Source organism: Tauraco erythrolophus, chromosome 20, assembly GCF_009769465.1.
Source record: "Tauraco erythrolophus isolate bTauEry1 chromosome 20, bTauEry1.pri, whole genome shotgun sequence".
NCBI lineage: Eukaryota > Metazoa > Chordata > Aves > Musophagiformes > Musophagidae > Tauraco > Tauraco erythrolophus.
In genome coordinates, this window is record NC_141484.1 from 6,502,125 (window position 1) to 6,524,807 (window position 22,683).

The window sequence follows — 22,683 nt, forward strand, 5'->3', positions numbered from 1 at the left end:
TTGTAATTGTTAATGTATTAATCCTCAGAACTTCCCTGTGAGGTAGAGAGGTATTCCTGTTTCGCACGTGAGAAGCTGAATCATCGGGAAGCTGAGTGATTTATTGATAACCCCACAAGCCAACAGGAGCAGATATATACTCTCATTTCTGTTCCTGTGGAATAGTGCCCTCTTGGTTGAACTGTCTTTTCCCTGCCCAGCTTTCTCAAATGAATGAATTTTAGTGAAATTGGCTGCAGCCATCTGGAATGTGCTGATTTGCATATAAGATCTGTGTGGCTGTCATTATTCAGCACATCAAGATTAACGAACTCTGAAGATACCGCGAAAAAGAAATGTAGGGACTGCTACTGTGTGTTCTCAGTGGATCGTGAGACAGATTTTTCTTCCTGTTTGTCACAATACCAAAAATTGGCCAGTTTTGACTATACTAATAATCATTTAATGGGCAATATATGACTCGTATCTCTGTGCTGATAGAGCAGTTTGTTAATACATCTACTTTTGAAGGCTGACTTTGACCTTTGAAACTTTTTAAGCTTGAATTTGAAATATTTGCATTCAGAACACTCTGCTATTCTTTGGGGTTTTTGTCGTTGTGTTGTTTTTTTTTTTTTATTTTTAGACAGAACATACTTTACGAGCAGAAAGGAAAAGACGTGATTCATTCGGGATGTTTGACGGTTATGATAGTTGTAGTGAGGACACCAGCAGCAGCTCCAGTTCGGATGAGAGTGAAGAGGAGGTTGCTCCTTTGCCATCCAGTCTCCCAATTATAAAGAACAATGGACAGGTCTATACTTACCCAGATGGCAAATCTGGCATGGGTGAGTATGTGGTGCATGAGTACAAAGAGTTTCATACTTATGTTTTTCAGCTGGTGCTGTGAGTTTTGAGGGTCCAATCTCAAATGTTGGTCCCAGTTGAAAATGGACCAGAACAGCTGAAGGGTTGGTTGATTTTGCAGGAGGGAGCACAGAAATTATTTGGGTTTTACTAAACTGAAATAAGACAATTTTTGAATCCTGCTGTCAGGAAAGAAATAGTATGGGAACATCTGCCCTCCCATCACATGTGTGTTGAGTATATATGCACATACGTGTTGTCATGTATGTTGTTTTATTCTTTGAGCTTTGAGGAAAACGTCAGTGTGTTCTGTCTATGCTTGGGCATATATTCTCTGTACTTTTTATTTTATATATACAATATATTAAAATATATTTCCTCTCATACTAGGAAAACTTCATTACTGCTACTGTATGAAGTCTGTCAGCGTATACCTGTTCACTGCCTGCTAGCTGTGAGCTAGCATATACTAGAAAAAATTAAAAGAGAGAAAATTGCTTTTATCATTGGGGGAAAATATTTTAGCCAAAATCATTAGTGATTAGTAGAGCTCTTTATGAGTAGAATCTTGGGATTGTCTTGCTGGCATAGGTTGGCCACAAACTCTTATTCATCATGGAACAACTGAGTGGTGGGTGATGCTGTCAGGCTCTGAAGCTAGAAGAGAGTATTGGTGGGCTAGGGTACTTTGGGTATACTAGTTTATGATTGGAAAAAGAGATCTGGTTTTATTTCGGGGTATTAAATATTTAGAGGAATCAAGACTGGCAGGCCCAGATTCAAAGCAGACGTTTCCTTGAGAACCATGAAAACACAGAATTGGCTTTAGCTGGGTCATTTGCATCTACCAGTGGTAAATTAATAGGGAGCAGAAAGGAGACAGCCTTTCACCAGTGAACTTGAGGTTCTTAGTGTTTCACTGAGATTTGTGGTAGCGTTCCTATTTTAAGATGTTTTTCTGTGCAGTTCTCTTCAGGGTCAAACCCGAAGAAACCATTTGGTGGTGTCACCTGCAGGACCTTCGTCATGTTGTCTTTGTTCTGAATTTTTGCTGAGGTCTTTATTGTGCTCTTAACGTTTGGCTTTTTCTCTCCTCTGATTAGCTACATGCGAGATGTGTGGAATGGTTGGTGTCCGTGACGCTTTTTACTCTAAAACAAAACGCTTCTGCAGTGTGTCATGCTCTAGAAGCTATTCATCGAACTCCAAGAAGGCCAGCATTCTGGCCAGGCTTCAGGTAGCGGTACAGACACCGTTTTCTTTATATACTTACAATAGTCTGTCTTTGTAAAACATGGATGTTCCTAAAACTTGCATGATGTCTTAAGATAAGCCAAGTTTCTGAACACATTAACATTTTCACATAAGTGATTTTTTTTTTTAAGCCAAAACTCAAAACTGTACCAGTAACAAACAAATAACTTTGCTCAGCAGAACAATTTCCAGAGAATACTGACTCCTTATTTCATTTCTGCTGCAGTGGCCCTTCTGCAAGAAAAAGATCAGGAAAATCTTCAGTCTACCTATGTAGTGACTTGAAATTCCATGCATCTCATACCCAAGATACTTTCTGGCTTTAGAGAGCGTAAAGGTTTATTTAGCATTGTTTTTTTTTGTTTTGAGGGTTTTCTTAAGCATGTAGAATTGCAAAATGGGTTTTGGTCTGTTCACTTGAAATATTAGTCAAATAATCATGAAGGTATATTTGTAACATTCAAGAAAAGAGATAGAAATGTTAAGAAATATTATATCCTTTGTCAAATTCAGTGCAACAAATGCCAAAAACTTGTATTGGTATAAATTAGATTTAAGGTTCTTCCTTTTGACCTGCTTTTAAAAGATATCTTTTTCAGGTAAACAACCATGAAGCTATATTGCTGTTCAAGTTGGAATACTAGTACAGAAGTCATCTTTTGGACATTCTTTACTATTGGTTTTGAAATTTATGTAATATTACATGTAGTTTTGTGATACTTGGTCAGCTTCCATTCTGTGTTGGTCTGATTTTAGTAAATCTACCAGAAATATGCTTCAGACTTAAGGAAATGTCCTGATGGGAGTTTGGAAAGACTTTATTTACTTAGCTTTTTTTTGTTTTAGGGTAAACCTCCAACGAAGAAGGCTAAAGTTCTACAAAAACAGCCCTTGGTGGCTAAGTTAGCGGCATATGCTCAGTACCAAGCAACTTTACAAAACCAGGCAAAGACTAAAGCAGGTAATGGCGTATCAACAGAGCTGAAACAAAATCTTGGTAATACAAGATTTGTGGCTCATTAGCAGCTTCCTAAATAAAATAACTTTCTCTTAGCAGCTGTCCCTGTGGAAGGTTTCAGCTGGGGTAACTACATCAATAGCAATAGCTTTACAGCAGCTCCTGTTACCTGTTTTAAACACGTAAGTATTTTTAATATGTGCTGTCTTTTCGTGTGTGTGCATGCGAGGGAGAGCGAGTGCACGTTAGTTCTTGATTTCCATTTTGCAAAACGCTCATATACAAATGTTTTATGGCCTTAGACTATTACATTGTAAACTATGTTAGTCTGACTGCTCTTTAGGTTTTTTACCTGTCCTTTAAAACTATTCTGAACACTGTTACTCTCATCGTACATGCTCTCATAAACAAAGCAAAAAGTAAAAGGAGGACTCTTAAACACTTGTGAAGTTATTTTTCTCACATACAAGGCACAAAATCTATCGAATGCACTGCAGAATGTCAAACCAATCAGATCATGCAATATTAGAAAAGGTTACAAAAGGCTTTTTAGATTGAGTCACGCTTGCTCCTTTATGTTGAACTGATCTTTTGGTTATATATTTAGATTTGGGATTTTTTTTTCCTTAATTTTTAGTCAGATTCTTCCTGTCAGTCATGCTGCTAGGTAGTGTAGAAATCGAGGATAATGAAAGCTTTTCATAAATCCGAAATTAAAGTGGTTAGTTTTCTTCATATTGGAGTTAGAAAAATTCCAAACAAAAAGTTCTCAGTCATTACTGAATGTAATTAGGGGAGGAAGGAAATATTTAGCAGTATCTATCTTTAATGTGTTTGTTAAATTCCAATTATTGGATTTTGTTTAAACTATTGTCAGTACTTTCTGTGTCTTGAGAAAACACTTTCTGTCAGAAAGCCTTTACTTAGCTTTTTTTTTATTTAGAAAGTTGAAGTGTTAACATCTTCCAGAAGTTCTAATTTGCTTAAAATGATCTGATGAAAATTGCGATCAAAACAAACATTTTGATTCATGGAAGTTGTCCATAAGGGAGAAGAGACACATATTTTCTGTCCACTTGAAGAATTCGTGCTGAGCCCTGTCAACTCATAAATCAGTAGGAGCTGAGGGCTTTTGGCAGTTGGCACTTTCTGAATAGCACCCTTTATGCTGGAGGCCTTAGCTACTGCCCAGAGCAGAGCCTTGAATTGGTATAGCTTTGTGAATTGGTATCGAATTCCATGGGCTTAAGTAAGCATGTTTGTGCTTTGCTTTCATAGTTACGTGCGTGCTACAATAAGTAATTTTGTGAGTACGTATCAAAAGGTGGTGTTTGATAACGTGGGCTGGGCTGCTATAACAACAAACGCTTCATGGTGTATGGCATCCCTAATTAGGATACAGCTACAATAGTCAGATCACTTGTAAATTATAGAATTATAGAATCATTTAGGTTGGAAAAGACCTTGAAGATCGTCAAGTCCAACTGTTGACCTGACACGGCCAAGTCCACCACTAAACCGTGTCCCTAAGCACCACATCTACACCTCTTTTAAATGTCTCCAGGGATGGTGACTCAACCACTTCCTTAGGGAGCACATTCCATTATGCTGCAACATTCCATGTTAACAGGAGTTGTATCTTCCTTTCTTACTGCTTTGTTCATTAAGTTGAATGGTACACTAATAATGTGAACAGATACAATACTAATGCTCGTATTTTACCTTGAAAATTTTCACAAGCTACGTGGCAGCAGTGCCACTAAGCCTGAATGTTGTTGCTTTTCTGTCCCTGTTTTCCTTTTTTTATGCAAGTAAAATGCAACTCCTGCAGTCTCCTTTGGAGATTTCTGCTTCTTTGGTGGACATTAGTGTTACAAGGGTGTGATTTGCATTTAGTTTTACTGTAATTATTTATTTGAAAAATGCATCATTTAAACTAATCAGCATCTGAAATTGCATTAGTTCTCTCTTGTTAGGTCCTTCTCTCTCCCCCACTCTGTTGATATTCAAAAGAAACAATATTCTTTCTTTCTATCTGGAAATGTTATTGCTGTTTTCTATGTGCTATGTTGCTTTGATTCATAAATTTGTATTAGTTGATGTTTGTTTACTATTGTTATTATGCATTCCATGCATATGTTGTGTGTGTCCATGAAATTAAATATATAAAGCTTATTCTGTTGAAAACAAGTTTTACATTGACAGTAAAATCATGACATACCTACTCTCAAATTTTTTATTAGATAAAACATGTATCTGGTTATACTACATGTATCTGTATGGACATTTGGTAGGGAACAATAGGGATCAATATTAAAGAAAATTTAAGGAACCATAAGTTATGGGATTTGGCTTATTGATTTTTATTTTTTTAAATAACCTGGCATACTTGAGTCAGGTCTGACGTAATTTTCCCAGGTCAGTTGTTTTTTTTTCTGGGGAGTTATTTCCTCTTCAATTTAAACCAGTTAATTTTACAATTAAAACATTTAAATCTTGAAATTCTCTGTCTCTTTCTTTGTATGAGAAAAATTAATTTCAGAGTCTTTTGATGCCTTAATGTGCCTTTTGTACTTCCCTGTTAATTTCATTGAAGATTTCAGTGTTGAGTAATAGTAAAGAAACTCCCTAGCATCAGTACAGCTACGCCTGCTTTGTAGTTCAGTAAAATGAAGTAGAGAAGCTGCTTTGGTTTATGTCATGTAGGAAGCCTGTAGCAAAGCCAGAATTACCGTTTGTGCACCTTGCAGCTTTGTTTTGTCAAATTATGTTAATCAGACGCCCAGCATTAGCTGATGCAAGGAGGAAAACAGCAAAAAAATGTTTTTAATATTGAGTTATAGCTTAGTAACATGCTCTTTGCTAACCTGCATTTCAATTTCATCTTCTGAAAAATTTTTAACTTTTTTCTATATTTGCTTTTATTAGCTCAAATCATTCCTAGAAATGAAAGCAAATACAGTGCTTTGAGTCATCCTGTCAGCACTACTTACTGTACAGCTTAATGGAAAATTAATTAAATTATTCTTTTCCACTCCGTTGCTAGTGAGATGCACATTTTTCTAAGTGAGGATTTTTTTTGTCTTCCAGTTGAATTTTATTCTGAGCTGAAATATTTTTGTTCTTTTGTTTTCTTTTGTTATTAAAATAAATAACCAACTCACTCATTTGCTCTAAGGGAGCATTCCCAGGATTTCACACTAGGTGGCAGTGCTTTGCTTTGAACTTTTTATTTTAAACCATTTTGCACATTGTCTTCTCTGGCATTACCTTTTGTGGGGGCACGGATCACACACAGGGTATCAGCATCGTATCCTTATGCTTCAGGAATTGATAGTACCACTTTGCTGTTAAAATCCTGATTCAAATTTCAAATCTGAAATCATGGTGGTGTCAGTGCCATCCAAAACTTTTAGAAGCCAGTTATTTAACCCACGAGATCTTTGTTCACTAGGCGTGTGGGGATAGTTAGCCTTTAGGTGCTCCTGCCAAACAGGACCTTCCTGATTGCAACTTACCTTGCAGAGAAGGCAGCTGCTGCTCACAGATAAACCCTCCCAAGTCATCTCCCGGAGCAGGAAACGATGAACCAGATCTTCCTTGTTTGGGAGTGATATGAAGTGGATCTCTTCGTCATGAGTCTGAAAGGTAAATTTGTTCTTACCTGTAAATTATGGTTCTGCTAGTTCGCTCTATGCCAATCCAGACTTCAGAGTTGCCCTTCCAGCCAGCAGATGAGTGAGACTTTACACTTACAAAGTGCTTTGTGAGTTTTTCAAAGCACTGTACAAACATCGATTGATTAATCAAATGAAGACAGAGGAAATACGAAGGAAGATGGCTGTTGTAGCCCTGGTTTATCCAGTCTTCCTCCCTTAAGAATTTTCATGATGAGTGAAAGGAAAAAATGGCACAGTATACCAGGTATACTGTAAACTACCACTTCAGGACAGTAATGTTATCTGGCATTTCAGTAGTAATGCTACACTGGATGGCTTCCTTCTTCTAAAGGATGAGCCATATGGATTGGTGTAGGAGAACTAGCAGAACCAATATTTTCACAGACAAGGACAAATTTAACTTTCTGCTATTTCCCTCTATACCAATCCACGTTCTAGAAATAAAAACTTTTGACATTTTCATTACTGTTTGATGTGAGAAGTGTTTCGATATACTCTTCTCTCTGAATCAACTGAATAGATGAGCAGGCAGTAAAATATATTTCAGTTAAGTGCAGCTGGATTATGATATTCAGCACTGCTATTTTTGATTCTTTGGCCTCATCTGTATACAAGACAACAAGATTTACTAAAAGATGCAGTTTGAAAAGTTTATTTCCCCAATTCAATTCAAAAAGCAACACCTCGATTTAGAGATGATAGCAAATATGTAATAGGACTTGATTAAGAAGCTGTATCTGCATATTTTATGTATGAAAATAAGCCATCATTTTTCAAGTTGTTTTTTTCTCTCTGTCTGCCAGATGGCACAAGAGAGCTCTGCTGTCTAGACTGGTGTAGATGGGACATAGCAGAACATGAAGAGACCAGGCTTCAACAATAAGAAACTGGTGTATTTGCAATAATTTCTTTCTTCTTTAATAGTTAAAACTAGTTTTAAGCTTTGCATGCCTAGCCTCGAATATTTCTACTACTGAAGGGTATCTCTTTTTAAGATAAGTTGGCTTTTAGTGCTGCTAGTTGGCTATTGCTGGTTGCCAGCAGAATTCCAGTATCATGATTTCCAGTCATTCAGGATTAATCCAGCTTTCTTCACTTGCAGCTCTTGGCCAAAACTCTGAAGTTGGAGGCTGTTCTCACTGAGCTGTTAACTTCTCTGTGTTTGCAAAGAGCTTTGCAAATGGGGCTCGGCCTTAGAATGCTGGCTGCCCACTACGGTACAGAGCCAGATGGTCCCTCAGTTGTCTCTGTGATACCTGGATTTTCTCTGAACTGATAAGAATTTGTTTTTCTCAGAACATCTTAGAATTGTTATGACCGTTGTTCTAAAATATCCCAAATCCGAATATTTCCCTTCTTGGTGGTCTCAAGTTTAATGGATCCTGAGTCATTTTCTGTTTTGTTACCAATATCACTTTAGTTGAGTCACTTTTAAGGTTTTAGATTCTTCAGCGCTGTGCATTTCTGGTAGCTCTACAGTACCATCTTTGACTGTCTTTTCATGATGCTCTGTTCAACAAAATATTATTCTTGAGATAGCAACTAAGTGTAACTTTTATCTTCAATTTCCCCAGACCCTTAATAGTTCATCAAGCTTGTACTTCCTTTTTTTTACTAACACATTAGTCTAAGCCTTCAGGACAATGTGTGAGGAATCTAGCTGTGCAAAATTTCCTTTTGGCATTCATTAAAAAGCTGCCACCCAGCCTTCTATTCCTTCTGCTTGCTTGATGCAACGATCACTTGCAGGTGATGCGAAAGCCTGTTCCTCTGAGAGGGTATGAACCAGTGGGTGATCAACTCCACCATAATAAATGGTCAGAATAGATGGAATAAATAACTTATAGGCATTTTTTCAAGAACGTTCGTGGTTGACAGAACGTAAAGATTTTGATGTCTACGGTACAGGTATGAATTTAAAGTACGTTAGTTTTCTTGTAGGCAGAATTGCAGAGGAATTAAACTTTCTCACTAAAATCAGTAGCTTGCACATAGTTGAAACACAGTAGAATAAACGTGGCCTGTGAGTATATGCAATTTGTGCTTTACAGACTTAAAATTGGAATCCCGTATGTTTTGCAGGAAGTACACGGTAATAACTGTGTACAATTACAATACTACACATAAGGTTCAAATCAAAACCAAACCAGGTTTTCATAGAAGGACTGTTTTCTAAACATATGCTTATGGCTTATCCTGTATATTGATTGTTTTGTCTTTAAGTCGCTTGTAAAACACTAATATAACAACAACAACCAAACTTCATTTGGTGAACTGGTGACTTTTTCCCCCTCCTACCTTAAATGATAGGCACCTATGGGGACATGCTGGGGTGATATCTCAGAAGGAGTGCGAGTGGAGGTTCCAAACACTGACTGCAGCCTGCCTACCAAAGTCTTCTGGATAGCTGGAATTGTAAAATTAGCAGGTGAATATTTTTTAGTTGAAATTATTAAAATAATCAAAATAACTATGTGAAGGGAACTAATAATTTAGCAGTTGCCTGATTAGTAGAATGTTGACACTGGTTAAGTTGCAAGAGCTGTGTCAATAGGTTTTACATGTTTTAGCAATATCACTGTGTTGTACTGTTTTACAGTGGCTTCAGTGAAGCTTGAGAATATCTAGTTGTTGGATTTTTTTGTATTACGCCAGAGTATAGTAAGAGCAGCAGAATGAGGAGATAGGAAATTGTATGTTAGCTAGCAAGTAAGCCTCGTTATACTTCTCTTGGTTAAAAGTAAAGTTAAAAATTCAAGGTATACAGCTATGGTGAAAAGGCAGATACTCAGGGTAATTAATTATTTTTGTCCTCCTACGTATAACTTCTAGAGGTTTATAGTGCAAGAACTTTAATTTTTAGTTAAAATTTGACTTATATGATAGCACGTGCACATTTGTCAAATTAACCTATTCTGTGCATTAATAGCACGCAGCAATGTGACGTAAGAAAAATGTTCTATAAAAAGTTCTAGTCTAGAAAATCCAGTGTAATGTATGTTGTGATTGGTGAAGAAATATCACTAGGTCTTTTATTTAATTTTATCTTTTCTTTTAAATGGGATTGCTTTCTTTCAGGCTACAATGCTCTGCTAAGATATGAAGGCTTTGAAAATGATTCAAGTCTTGACTTCTGGTGCAACATTTGCGAGTCTGACATCCACCCAGTTGGTTGGTGTGCAACCAGTGGGAAGCCTCTAGTCCCTCCTCGAAGTATGTAAATAGTAGCCTTACTGATTGATATAAAAGTCTGTCGTTATTAAACTAAAGTTGCTCATGGTTCAGATATCAAAGTATTTTTTTGTCATAGCAACTCTTTCAACAGTTATGAATAAATCATTTTAACATTTGGAAAAATAAGGACTTGACTGATACTGAAAGTGTTTCTTGGAGTAGCCCATCTGATGCAACTTAAAGTTTTTTAGATCAAGGTGGAAGCAGTTAGCTAATCAGTGATGTGAACATGCACTGATTTTATTTCTATTTTGTTATTCAATTCTTTGCCCTGACATACCCATAAACTTAATCTGGGGTAGCATTCATTCTTTAAAGAGGTTTTTGTCATTATTGTGGTCCAGGCTTTTTAAGTCATCTGGGATTTCTTCTTTACATATTCCAGACTCTAATATTGTCTCTAACGGACACAATTAAAAATCAGTGGCTTATTTTTTCCCCTTCATTTGCAACAGCCATCCAACACAAATACACAAACTGGAAAGCTTTTCTAGTGAAACGACTTACTGGTGCCAAAACACTTCCTCCTGACTTTTCTCAGAAGGTAAGGCTGATGCAACATCAATGATGTACTATAAACAAAATTGCAGCACAATGTGAAGAACTGAAATATTTTACAGTGGCACATTGGCTCCTTTTAGAGTGAAGATGATACAGTAGTTTCTTCCCTTAAATACAGTTTTCCTTGGAATCTCTATTCTCCATTTATGTCCACACCTGTCAGTATGTATTTGGAAAACTGTTTCCTCTAGCAGAAAGTAATTTTCCTGAAAAACTTGTTAGTCTATCTTAATTTTAAAATACTCCAATTTAAAAAAAAAAAAGTGCTAATAAGCTACCCTGTGATATGTTAGAAAAATTACAACTTGTTTTTCTAATTCAAGAATTATTTTTATCATGCACTATTTCAAGAAACTGAACAAAAGTTGTCAATTTAGCACATATCTAGATGCAATAAAGTACACACTTTTAAATGTTAATATTTTTAATCTGCTCTGGACTAGATTTTTTTTTTCTGTCTTTAAGTCATGTCTTTAAGTGTGGCAGCTGCCTGTATAATGGTGCTGTAAGTTTACTTACTAGTATTATGAGATAGTATTATAGCTTTTAGTAGGAATATGAGACTTTATTGGGTTATTGTCTTACACTGCATCTAATGTTAAAAAAAACCCAAAACCCACCAAACAAAAAACCCCACACCTTTCTGCAGTTATTCATTTCTGTTTAAAAAAATGGCTCAGTTAGAAGCCAAATTAAATTGGCAAGGTCTCAACACTGTGGGGGAGTTAGTAGTGGAAATGGCAAGTCACAGATACTGATTTTTAAACAGAATGTATTGTCACAAGGCAGATTGACATCTATTTCCATTCTGTTCCTTTCTTTTTGATATATTGTGAAGAAATATGTTTGAGTGGCCAGCTTTAATTATGTTGAAGGTTTATTTTCCGTATCTTTTATAATAAAGTATTTTAATCCTATTTTTAAAGTGCTATATTTTGAGTGGATAACAAAGCAAAAAAAAAAAAAAAACAAACCACCATCTTAGGTTGGCTTTGTTTTTTTAAAAAAAAAATTGTCTCTCAAGGTAAATTTTATTTAATGTTAACAACTGAACAAACTTTCATTGAGTCAACGGAAAATTCCTTTAACCTAAGTGAGAATTGTATTAGGGGCTGTACTTGATACAATTAAAGCATTGTAGGATCTATTCTACTTAGTTTTCTGAAACATTTGATTTTTCCCCATGTGCAGTGAAATACAAGATAAATCATTTGTGTCATTTTTGCAGGTTGATTAACAAGTACTTGAATTAGATGAAAAGTGCATTGATATTGCGCTCTGATAGCAGAAGGCAGATGACTGAGGAAAAACAAAGTATATTCTTACAGAACCTTTTTTCCCTGTTATTTTAAGGTGTCTGAGAGTATGCAGTATCCATTTAAAACTTCCATGAGAGTAGAAGTTGTTGACAAAACGCACCTTTGTCGAACAAGGGTGGCAGTTGTAGAGAGTGTCATTGGGGGCCGGTTGAGATTGGTGTATGAAGAAAGCGAAGACAAGAGCGATGACTTCTGGTGCCATATGTACAGTCCACTCATCCATCACATTGGTTGGTCTCGAAGTATAGGACACAGATTCAAAAGATCTGGTAAGCTTATTGCATTTTAGAGGTGTCCTTGTGGGCGATGTTGGCTTGGAGAAGTCTGACCTAAGCAGTTCTGTCACTTTATACAATGAATAAAACTAGCTGGAATAATGGTCTTTACAAATGTATGTAATGTGACCCAGGGGTTCTACCAGTTACCTTACATTCAGAAGTTTCAGTTCAAAGTATAATTAGTGTATTCTGCAGCATTGGAAGAGCCAAAATAAATTTTTAGTTGATTTGTAATTCATCGATATCTAGAAAGATTAATCAATAAACAGTGGTTAACAAACTGTCTAGGCAGGAAAACCTTGCACTGCAACATTCAAGCACAGTAAACATAATTTTTCATGTTGATACCTGGAATTACACAGTTCTGCTCCACAAACTTCTCGTTTCTTCATGTTTGTCTCTTTTGTACAATACAACGTGGACAAGTATCCTATTATACTGATTATTTTTTTTGACTTGCACATTTTAAGGACTAATATTTTTATATTGCAAGATTTAAATGTTTTAAAGGATGGGCAGGGAAGATTTAGTGACTGGTCTAATTAGATGGTACACAGTCAAGGCCCTTGTTATCTAAAACACAAAAATACTTGTAATATGAAATATTTAAGGTTTCTAAACAAAAAAGTCTAATAACACTTTTCTGCTTTATGGAGCTTGTGTCCCTTGTCAGAAGCAGAATCTCTGTAAAACATTGCACAAGGCATCGCTTCAGGAAAACTGACAGTTTTCCTAGTGCTAAACTTTCACTGAAACCATTTATAAAGAAGAGTAGTTAGAGAAATCAAGAACAGTGCTACTTTCCAGAAAGAATGTCTCTAACAGAGTTCCAGGGATTCCCCTTGGAAAGCAGTATTCAACAGTTGGCTAAAACCAGCTATATATATGTATTTAAAGTCATTATGTGTAATTATATATATAAAAAAAAATATAATTTTGTGTCCTAACATAGTGCACAGTAGTTTACTTGCCAATTTTTCGCAAAAACTTCTATATATCTTTGTATCAACTTTGTGACATAATCAAGTGCTCTTGTAAATACTGGATTTTTTTTTTCCACTGTAAAATAGATAGTATTATAGAGGTATTTCAGGTAGAAATCAGTAAGGAAAACAGATGGATTATGTCCCCTAGATTTCGTGGTAGTCTTATTACAAACTGTGGGCCTGCCACACCTGTGATTACATTATACTAGTTAACGTATTCGGAAAAACATAAAGCATATTGTCTGCTCTGTTAACGAAACTTCTGAATAATAGGTGCTCTTATTCTTTATAGATATTACAAAGAAACAGGACGGACATTTTGATGCACCCCCACATTTATTTATGAAGGTGAGTTTGCTAGCAGGACCTTTAGTTCCTAATGTGTATAAAACAGACTTGAAAATCCACTTAAGCCCTGGAAATATGCCCAGCACGAGCTGTGGCAGTGTGGGGTTGTTCTGTGTTCCAGGCTTATGAGATTTTTAGCTTGTGGTGCTGTTGTCTGATTCTTTAGGTAAAAGAGGTTGATGCAGCTGGGGAATGGTTCAAAGAAGGAATGAAATTGGAAGCTATAGACCCCTTAAACCTTTCAGCAATATGTGTGGCAACTATTAGAAAGGTAAGAAAACAAATATGTATTTTGGGAAGGTGGATAGGAATCTTTTTTTCACTCACCTTTGTTCAGCTTTGAAAGAAAAAAAGCTCAAAACCAAAATAAATGCAGTTCATTCACGCAGTGAATGTTTATGGAATACGTCCGTTAATTGTTTATATACAACTGCTATGCAAAAGAATATACTTGTGTATTTTTTTTTTTTTTTTTTTACTTTAATGTCTTGAAATTCAGCCTTATCTTTATTTAGAATATAAAGTGTTTGTGAGATTAATTTGCAGGACTATCTGCTGCTAATTATACCAAATGCTTTGCAACTGTTCAAAAAGAAACCTCGTCTCGCTTACTTGCAGAAGCCTGTGAAGACATTTTAAGGATGTACTTTTTTCCTAGCCTGGTTGAAAGGCATCCCATCCATGTGAAATCTGTTTTAAAAGAGGAAGAAAGCATAAAAAGAGCTTAGCAGAATTCCATAACCTTACCAATGACAAGCATGATTATGATTTCGAGACTTTTTTCTTAACGGTGTGCAGAATGTCCTTGCAAGCTAAAGAGCAGGCTGAATGACAAAGCTTTAGAAGTAGAACTGATGTTCACAGGAAAAATTAACTAGAGAGCATGAAAAGGAAACTATCATCTCTCATAACTTTGCAGTTAACAAAGGTATGTTTGACGATAGTCCGCACAGTCTTGGAGACAGGTATGATTTGGGGTCTTTTGTTTTCCTACAGTTGAATGTCCTAAGTGTGCTTCCATTATTATTGAGGTTTTTTTCACTCTTCTGAAACATGGCATGCTTTCTTTCTAGCCTTATCACACAGTTAAAGATACTTAATGTAAAATTTTGTTTTTCTTTACAAAGGTTTTAGCAGATGGCTATCTTATGATTGGGATTGATGGCTCAGAAGCAGCAGATGGGTCTGATTGGTTTTGTTACCATGCCACTTCCCCTTCTATTTTCCCTGTTGGTTTCTGTGAAATTAACATGATTGAACTAACTCCACCCAGAGGTACATATAGCATTCTGACCACATTTTACTTTGAATATTTTTCAGTGATATTGTATGTGCCATATGCTTTGTTTCTTAACTCAGTCTACAAAATTCGTGTCACTTTTTAGGACTTTCTCAAGTCTGAAACAAATAATACAGTGTAACTTCAAAGTAATCTTAAACAGAGATAACTTTTTCATTTAGAAAAAGTCAAATTGAACATCTGATTGATTCTCTGGCTTAAATTATATGCTTTTGCTGTCAGAAACTGAAGGACAGACACTAGTTGAGTAGTATGTCCATTAAGTCAATGAGAAGTATGCTGGTCACTAAAAGGACTGTTCAGACTATGTCATTGCTTGGGAAGTCCTGGCCACCAAAAGGATTAACAAATATTGTAAAGAATCTCAGGCTAATTTGCAACAATACCAGTTAATTTTTTTGAAGAATGTGGATGAACTTGAACTTTGAGGAAGCAGCTGTTAGAGCTGTAATCTGTGTAATCTCTTCTGTGAGAAAAAACTCTCTGTCCACTAGCATGTGTGCCAACAGAAGGCTGTATTGCCTTCGTTTTTCCATTTTATTGTCTTGGCCTAGCAATGTATAAAAAGGATTGTAACAAGCTGTGTAACAGCAGATAATAACGATTTTCTGTGGATTTTTTTCTCCATTCTCATTCATGCAGGCTTTTACTTGTGTTTATTGAATTATTTTTCTAGGTAATAACGACAGACAGTGCAATGCAACATGAAGAAAATTATTTCATATCATCTTCATTATTGCACACTAATGAATCTGTCATCTTCGAGAATATGGAAAGTGCAATTGGACAGATTTACTATTATTTTTCATTCAGCTCATTTAGTGAATTTATGGCCTAGAAATTCATGGGCATAATCAACCCTCAGACATATGTGTTGAGAGTCTCTTGCAATAGGAAAAGTTTTTTTGTGGGAGGAAAAAGCACACGTATCAATACATATCAACCCATTTAGAAATAAATACATAAAGTAGATGATACATTATAAGGAAAAAAAAAACCCTTGTACGATGAAGTTTTTCCTCTTTACTCTTCAGACACTACTTAGACAATAGTATGTGAATTTTGTTGCTAACACGTTTATGATACTTCTGTGTTTCTTGTGTCATGGCAACCTTATTCTTTATCTGCATGTATATTTTCCATTTTATTGCAGTTTTCCCTAACAGTCCTGTATCATCCACTGAGAGGCAATTATAAATCACACATGCAATAGTCTAAAAGTCATTTGAAAGAGGAATTAACAGGAGTAAAATACAGAACATAATGCGCATTAACATATTTAATAGGATCAAAGTGATCAAAGCTTCTTAGCTCTGAGAGGTGTATTTTGGTTTCCAAATTTTGGGCTTGAAAATGGACAGTTTCTTAATCGTGACTATTCTAACAGGGACCACACACATGTGTCTCTAGTTTGTGTGTGGTGAGGAGTTAATAAAGGACTTGTATGCGAGTATGTTGGTCTAGTCAGAGGAACTGTGCATTAAGAAAAACATTAATATGCACAACTGATAATTAATAAGGGTAGTAATGTGTTAGCTATCCAGCTACACCTGCTCATGCAGATATTACATAATTAACATGAACACACTTTTCCAAATTACATTTAGCGATGTAGATAACTTCAGTAAGTTGCTGTGAAATCATTGGCCTTTATAAGCTCATTTCTCTCAAACATCTTAATCTCTTGCTGAAATTAGTGGAAGATGAAGATGCTTAGACACCTTCGAGAACAAGATTTGTATTTTGGGCTGTGGATGTTAGCTACCCGATGCGTTCTGCCCTACAGTACGGAGCTATGACTCAGTGGGAGCTCTCTACCCCACTTAGATGAGATCCACCCTTTCCCATGCCATGCTCATTACACTGCCATCTTTTCAGAATGTCCGACTGTCCATACTACCACAAAGAAATCTATCGAGCTGTTGTTGCTGCAGCTAGAATTTGAAAATTGTTGGCTTAAGCAGTTGTGGAAATTGTCTAAAGTAAAAAATAGTCCTGCGTGTTTTATGCATGAACAAAAGCTAAGTATATTTGAGAGATAGTTTTCTTCCCTTTATAATAGCTTTTAAGATTAAAAAAAAAAATCCTGTAATTTTCCATATTATTGCTATTTTTAGCCATATTTAAGTGTTAAAAAAATCCGTGCTTGTTCTATACCACTCTGTTACTAACAATTCGAGTGTTTTGATAGTAGAGCTCCTTCCCCACAGGAAAGACACTGGATGTGCTTAATGACATGATCTGTTCTGGGTCATTTGTGTAGGGCATTGTAAAGATCAAGGATCTATGTGGACAGAAAGCATCAAGTATAAACAATTAATCTTAACATGAAATGACACTTTCTATATTATCCAGAGGCTCATTCATCTTGTCCGTTGCAACTGGGCAATGTCCAGATGACTGTCTTGTCCCTTAGACCAAAGCGCAGAGAGTTGAAGTTTCTGATGTTAATGTTTTGCTTCTTTGTTGTGTTTTTAGCCATAACACAGTGCCAATATACTGTTGTTGTTGTTCTTAGGCATGAAGTTTGCAATTGATGTATGAAAATGTTGTTTAAAATTCACAGGTTATGCAAAACTCCCTTTTAAATGGTTTGACTACCTCAGGGAAACTGACTCAATAGCAGCACCTGTAAAGCTTTTCAATAAGGTAATAAAAATTATGCATGTGTATTTAAAATGTAATTAGTATTATCTTTAAAATTCTGTCTGCGTAGTCCATGGGATTGACCTGTTTCATTAAATACAGTTTTGAAAAGCTAAGACAACGAAAACTTTTAGAAATAAGAATGATTTGAATCGTTAAACATGAATATTTCTGAAATGTTAAATAAATACAGAAGTAGATGAAATTTCATAAATGATAGTTGGTATTTTCCTACATTAAGTTGACCAAAATATTTCCTTCAACCATCTTAACTAACATGTTTGTTTACTGATGTTTGCCTTATTTGTGTTTGCTTTTCCAGGAAGTTCCAAACCATGGGTTTCATGTTGGAATGAAACTGGAGGCTGTTGATCTGATGGAACCTCGCCTGGTATGTGTGGCCACAGTAACTCGCATTATCCATCGTCTTTTGAGGATACACTTTGATGGGTGGGAAGATGAATATGATCAGTGGGTGGATTGTGAGTCCCCAGACCTCTATCCAGTGGGATGGTGTCAGCTAACTGGATATCAGCTACAACCTCCAGCGCCACAATGTAAGTTCCTGTTTTGCAAATAACATGACAGTTGCTTACTGGTCTTTGTTCACCGGTGATTTTCCTAACTTCATCCTTTTCAAGTTGGGTCACTAGGCATTACAGAAATCGAACAAATTCTTGCTTCTGCATAAAAGTACATGATTCTAATCTGTCCTAGACTCTCAAGGTACTTCTGGGTGTTTCTGTGGCTGCTTACTATTTTTTAATGCCAGAAGATGCTTATTTGATCCAGAGAAAAAGCCTGTTACTTACTTATCAGTTCTAGATGTTATCACTGAGAATTTGTGTTGCTTTAAGATTGCAAATATATACACTTTGCACATTGAATTTGATGGAATTCACCATGTGCATAGCTATTTATGTGCAGAAGTATTTGTGAGAAGTCTGTATTTTATTTAGTGCATCAAGACTTGGTCCTGTCAGGTCAAGTTATACAGTAACTGACAACTGTATTTCCAGAACTGTTAGTTGTTAAATGGGAAGGTAGTAGTAGTTACTGTTAGTAGTTTAATGGGAGGCTTTTCCCACAATAAAGGTGTTCTGCCTTGGTTCAGTCACTAAGGAAAAATTCTGTAACTATGTACCAGCTTTGACACATTCTGAAGAATTTTTCCAAAATACTAAACTTTTATTTTGAATTCTTAATTTTTTGCAGCATCAAGAGATAGCCAGTCAAGTTCATCAAAACAGAAGAAAAAAGCTAAATCTCAACAGTACAAAGGACATAAGAAAAGTGGGTGACAAAGTAGCGTTTGCGCTTTTCCTGTTGTTTTAAAATTTTGTGGTCTCTCCCTAAGTCCCTATTCTATTTGGAAATGTCTGTGTGGAAACAGGCGTTATGCTTAAAGGTGCAGTATGCCATAAAAGGAACTTTTTCATTGAGAATAACCATTTTTTTATAACTTTCAACAGGGTTGATGTTGCTAATGTTAATCTATGTGAATTGTAGGTGAACAACTGTTAAAGTTTTTTTGGTCTTCAGACAACATTTTAGTTAAATACTAGATTGACTACATAGGTATATTGCCTTGTACGAAATACTCAGGTATTAAGTAACACAGTTTTAACCCTGCTCTTTGTAACACAGGTGTAGGAATAAGAACCAATTTCCTTGGATCAGAGGGAACATGATGCAGAAAACTTAAATTACCGTTTAACTGGTTTGCTTTCAACACAGTGACTTATTTGCCATTTTTTTTAGATGAGACATCTGTGGGAAGCTGTATGTAAATAAAACTTTCGTATGATTATTTTCAGAAACAATAAATAGCGTTGCTGTATGTGACTATTCTTGTCACAGTAAAACAAAGTAATGACACTTTTAAGAATCTGAAGTATTCAGGTTCTTTTCATAGTAATCGTTTCCCTCAGGTTCATATTATCTTCAGAATTCACAACCAATTTGAGTTTGCACAAATGCACGTTTTACATTCCTCTGTGTTTTTGTTTGCATGAATGTTGGTTTAAACTGAAAATCTGTTTGAGTAAAATAAGGGGAGTAGAGGCAACCAGTTGTAAGAGGATCTTGTGCCTTCTCCCATCATTCTGCTCTGGAAATCGGATCCATCTGTATTCTTTCCTCTAAGAAGTATTGTAGTTTCATATGGCAGTTGTATTCCAAAGGTTCTCAAGCCATTTTTCCAATAATTTGACAATTTTGATAGGCAGCTACCTCTTGAGTCAAGAGCAGCAGCAGTGTGAGACAGCCATTGTACAAGAAATTGCGTGCAAAAAATGACATGATAAATAAGACCATAGGGTAAGCCTATAGTCTTGTTAAGTGCTATGCAGTTTTTCATGATGTTTAACTCAAGATTTTACAGTATCTTTTTTTTAAGAAAGAACCATTTACAGCTAGGGGAAGGCTTTTTCTGCCACATAAGAATGAATAGTTTGTCTTCGTAGATGTATATGGTCTAGTTCCAGACAGCCTAACTGTATATTACATTTGGAGCATCGAATCATTATGCATCGAATCATTATGCTTGACTCATTCTCGTAGTGTTTTCTTGGAAACAATGAAGAGTTGGAAAGAAGGTGCAGGATTTTACACTGCAGACATACGGGCATATCAGCTACAGAAAAGAGTCTATAATCTGTCATCTTGAACTGGCCCTGCTTCTTTGTCAAGATATTTTCTAATAGGACAGCCTAGCAGACAGAACAGTTTTGTTGTTGAAAGTTATTTTACCTGCAAGTCAGCTAACTTGCCTAACAAGAATCTTTAACAGTCCTTAATGTGACATTAGGAGAGATTTTATTATGAGATACTCTTCTGAGCAAGAACATTAGTCCTTTCTTACCATTAGAATTGGTATCGTCTTGACTTATTTAGAGTTGTTTCCAGAGAGTTTTGTTGCTCTGAGACTTGAGTTCATCCAAGTATAAAGCTAAAATTTTAAGGCATGTTCCCTGAAAGACAGGAGAACAGATTTCCCCCATCCTTTAAAAACTCACTTTGAAATACAGAGGCTGTTGAAATCCAAACTATGCTGTCATATGTGAGGTGTAGCTGCTTTGCAGCTGTTCCCAGTAAAGCATATTTCCTGATGATGAATCCTTATGTGGTCTTTGTAATTCCGGACAGCCTTATCTTACAAAGGATCGATCGTTTTGAGTCCAGTATTACTGCCAATGCTATGACTGGAGACTTCCAAAAGGACTATCATGTGCCTTTGGCCACTGGTCCTAGAGGAAGGAATAGGTATGGGAGGAGAGTATTGGCAAAGTGATTTCATAAAAATAAAGCTTTAAATGTAGTGAGGGAAAAGGGCTTTAGATGAGTCTGGTACTCATTGTAAAGTCTGATTAAATGGACCGATTGCTGGGTTGAATTGTGCAAGGTGAACTAACAGCCCCCAAGACAACTCTTGTATAAAACCTAGAGCAGGGGTCTGTCGACAGATGCTGACCTGTTTTAAAGTAATTCAGTTTCAACCAGAATTGTTAACAATTTTTTTTTCATGGAGTTAATCTTGAGGCGATTGGAAAAAAAAAATATTCAGACATATTTGTGTGAGCTAAAAGAATCTGTCATCAGTTTCCCTTATTTCATATCTTTTTATCTTTGAACGGTAATTTGTTGTGTGGAAATCAAATGCATCCACTGATTTCTGTTCCATCACAGATCTAGCTATCAGGGAAGGGCCCGTTGACCAGGCATAGGGAAAAAAGATATCTTCATTCAGAGTAGGACCTGAAGCTGAACTCTGAGTTAGGTCTACCCTGGCTTCCTGCAGTGGTTTTGAGAATTGTGTTAAACGAGATTAAAACTTTTTTTTTAATCTGGGGCTTTCCTTGTGATTGACTTAAAATGAAGAGCTGTGCAGCAGTGCGCAGCTAATGTGAGGGATTAAAAAGCTTGTCTTCCCAGTAAATTTGTGAAGGGATCTATTCAGGCAAACTGGAACAGGCATTGCAGAAAGCAACCTGTGTTATTTTGGTCTTTGGGTGTAAAAGGAAGTTGACCAGTAAGTGCCATAGATAAAGCAGGTGTCTGAGAAGTTCTTACGACCTCTTGTTAAGTGCCTCAAACATTGCATTTTCTCCTTTCTGCTGTTTGAAGAAATCGGTAAAATCCAGATACTGTTCAGAATTTTGCAGCTGTATTTTTTTAAATAGAAAGGAATCTTAGAAAATTCTTAGACAATTCTGGACTGTCTGAGCAGATTTTGTTTAGCAAGACAATTCCCCCTATCTATTGCCATAGGATGGAGATTTGTTCTCGTGCAATTTATTCGTCACTTCTCACTAACCTGAAGTACATGTGGGCTATGGAAACAAGGAAAAACTTCTGATGGATTTCTTTTTTGGACTATTTACTCAATACTAAGAAATCTGCTTAATCATCAAAAAGATGAGAGAACAAGGTCATGAAAAGTTAGTTGGCTGCCTCCTTCATGTTTATTCTTAGCAGATTATGGCAACAGAGGTGCTGAGTCACAGGAAATAATAATAAGAAAATGTAGCATTTAATTCTTCAGCACTTGTAAATAAAAATAAATAAAGTCTTATTTTGAAGAGGATTTCAGTCATAAAACTGTAGAATGCAATACTAATGCTTTCATGGTAAAGTGACCACAGCTGATTAACAAGAAACTGAATATGTCTTAATTAAACAAGATGATTTTTAGCTCAGAGGGGTGTTACTTCCACGTATTTTTCTCATATGTACTCGCAACTCACTCCAGAATGTCTTTGAGTCGTTCTGCTGTGTATAATGATTCAGATTTCTACAGTGTTTTGCCTCCTTACGGAGTCCATAGGGAAGCGAGTAGCGTGTATTCAGTGTGAGGTAGAACCGATTGTGTGGTGAACTCTGCCGTAATGGGATCATGGTAAAAGAGAGGAAAATCGGGCTCCTGGTCTACTGTGCCACCACAGAAACTAGTATAACCAGCTGGATTAACACTCAACACCGAATGGGAACCACTTAACAAGTGGTGTTTCCAGCCATAATGTTTTACTTCTCAACAGCAAAAGAATACCAGGGAAGATTTTGAGATCTTGGTTTAGGATAATTTCTTAATCCATAAAAACAAGTAAATTTGGAGCTGCGAATACAGCTGTGCTTTTTTTTTTTTCCATTCTTGAAAATCTACAACATGTAACATAATGTTAATTTCCCCCTATGTTGTTGTGACTCAGAAGTAATTAATGAGCACACATTTAGTAAAGAAGATGAAAAAATAAATGTCAGGTTGTTACCGTTTT

The 22,683-nt window shown here is 36.1% G+C and overlaps 1 protein-coding gene across 10 annotated transcripts in view; it reads left to right on the forward strand.

Annotated features, from left to right (window-relative positions):
• MBTD1 (mbt domain containing 1) overlaps positions 1–22,683 on the forward strand; it is a 37,979-nt gene that overhangs the window by 7,023 nt on the left and 8,273 nt on the right. For 4 of the 10 annotated variants that reach the window (XM_086624255.1, XM_086624260.1, XM_086624258.1 and 1 more), the window contains 14 exons: positions 626–827; positions 1,950–2,089; positions 2,947–3,061; positions 3,155–3,240; positions 9,049–9,166; positions 9,817–9,951; positions 10,428–10,516; positions 11,887–12,121; positions 13,409–13,464; positions 13,631–13,735; positions 14,592–14,739; positions 17,331–17,413; positions 17,733–17,967; positions 18,626–18,703. In XM_086624255.1, coding sequence (XP_086480381.1) covers positions 626–827; positions 1,950–2,089; positions 2,947–3,061; positions 3,155–3,240; positions 9,049–9,166; positions 9,817–9,951; positions 10,428–10,516; positions 11,887–12,121; positions 13,409–13,464; positions 13,631–13,735; positions 14,592–14,739; positions 17,331–17,413; positions 17,733–17,967; positions 18,626–18,703 — 1,825 coding nt within the window. Of the gene's footprint in view, positions 1–625; positions 828–1,949; positions 2,090–2,946; positions 3,062–3,154; positions 3,241–9,048; positions 9,167–9,816; positions 9,952–10,427; positions 10,517–11,886; positions 12,122–13,408; positions 13,465–13,630; positions 13,736–14,591; positions 14,744–17,328; positions 17,414–17,732; positions 17,968–18,625; positions 18,704–22,683 lie in introns of all 10 variants that reach the window. The other 6 variants (XM_086624256.1, XM_086624257.1, XM_086624262.1 and 3 more) reach the window with 6 other exon arrangements.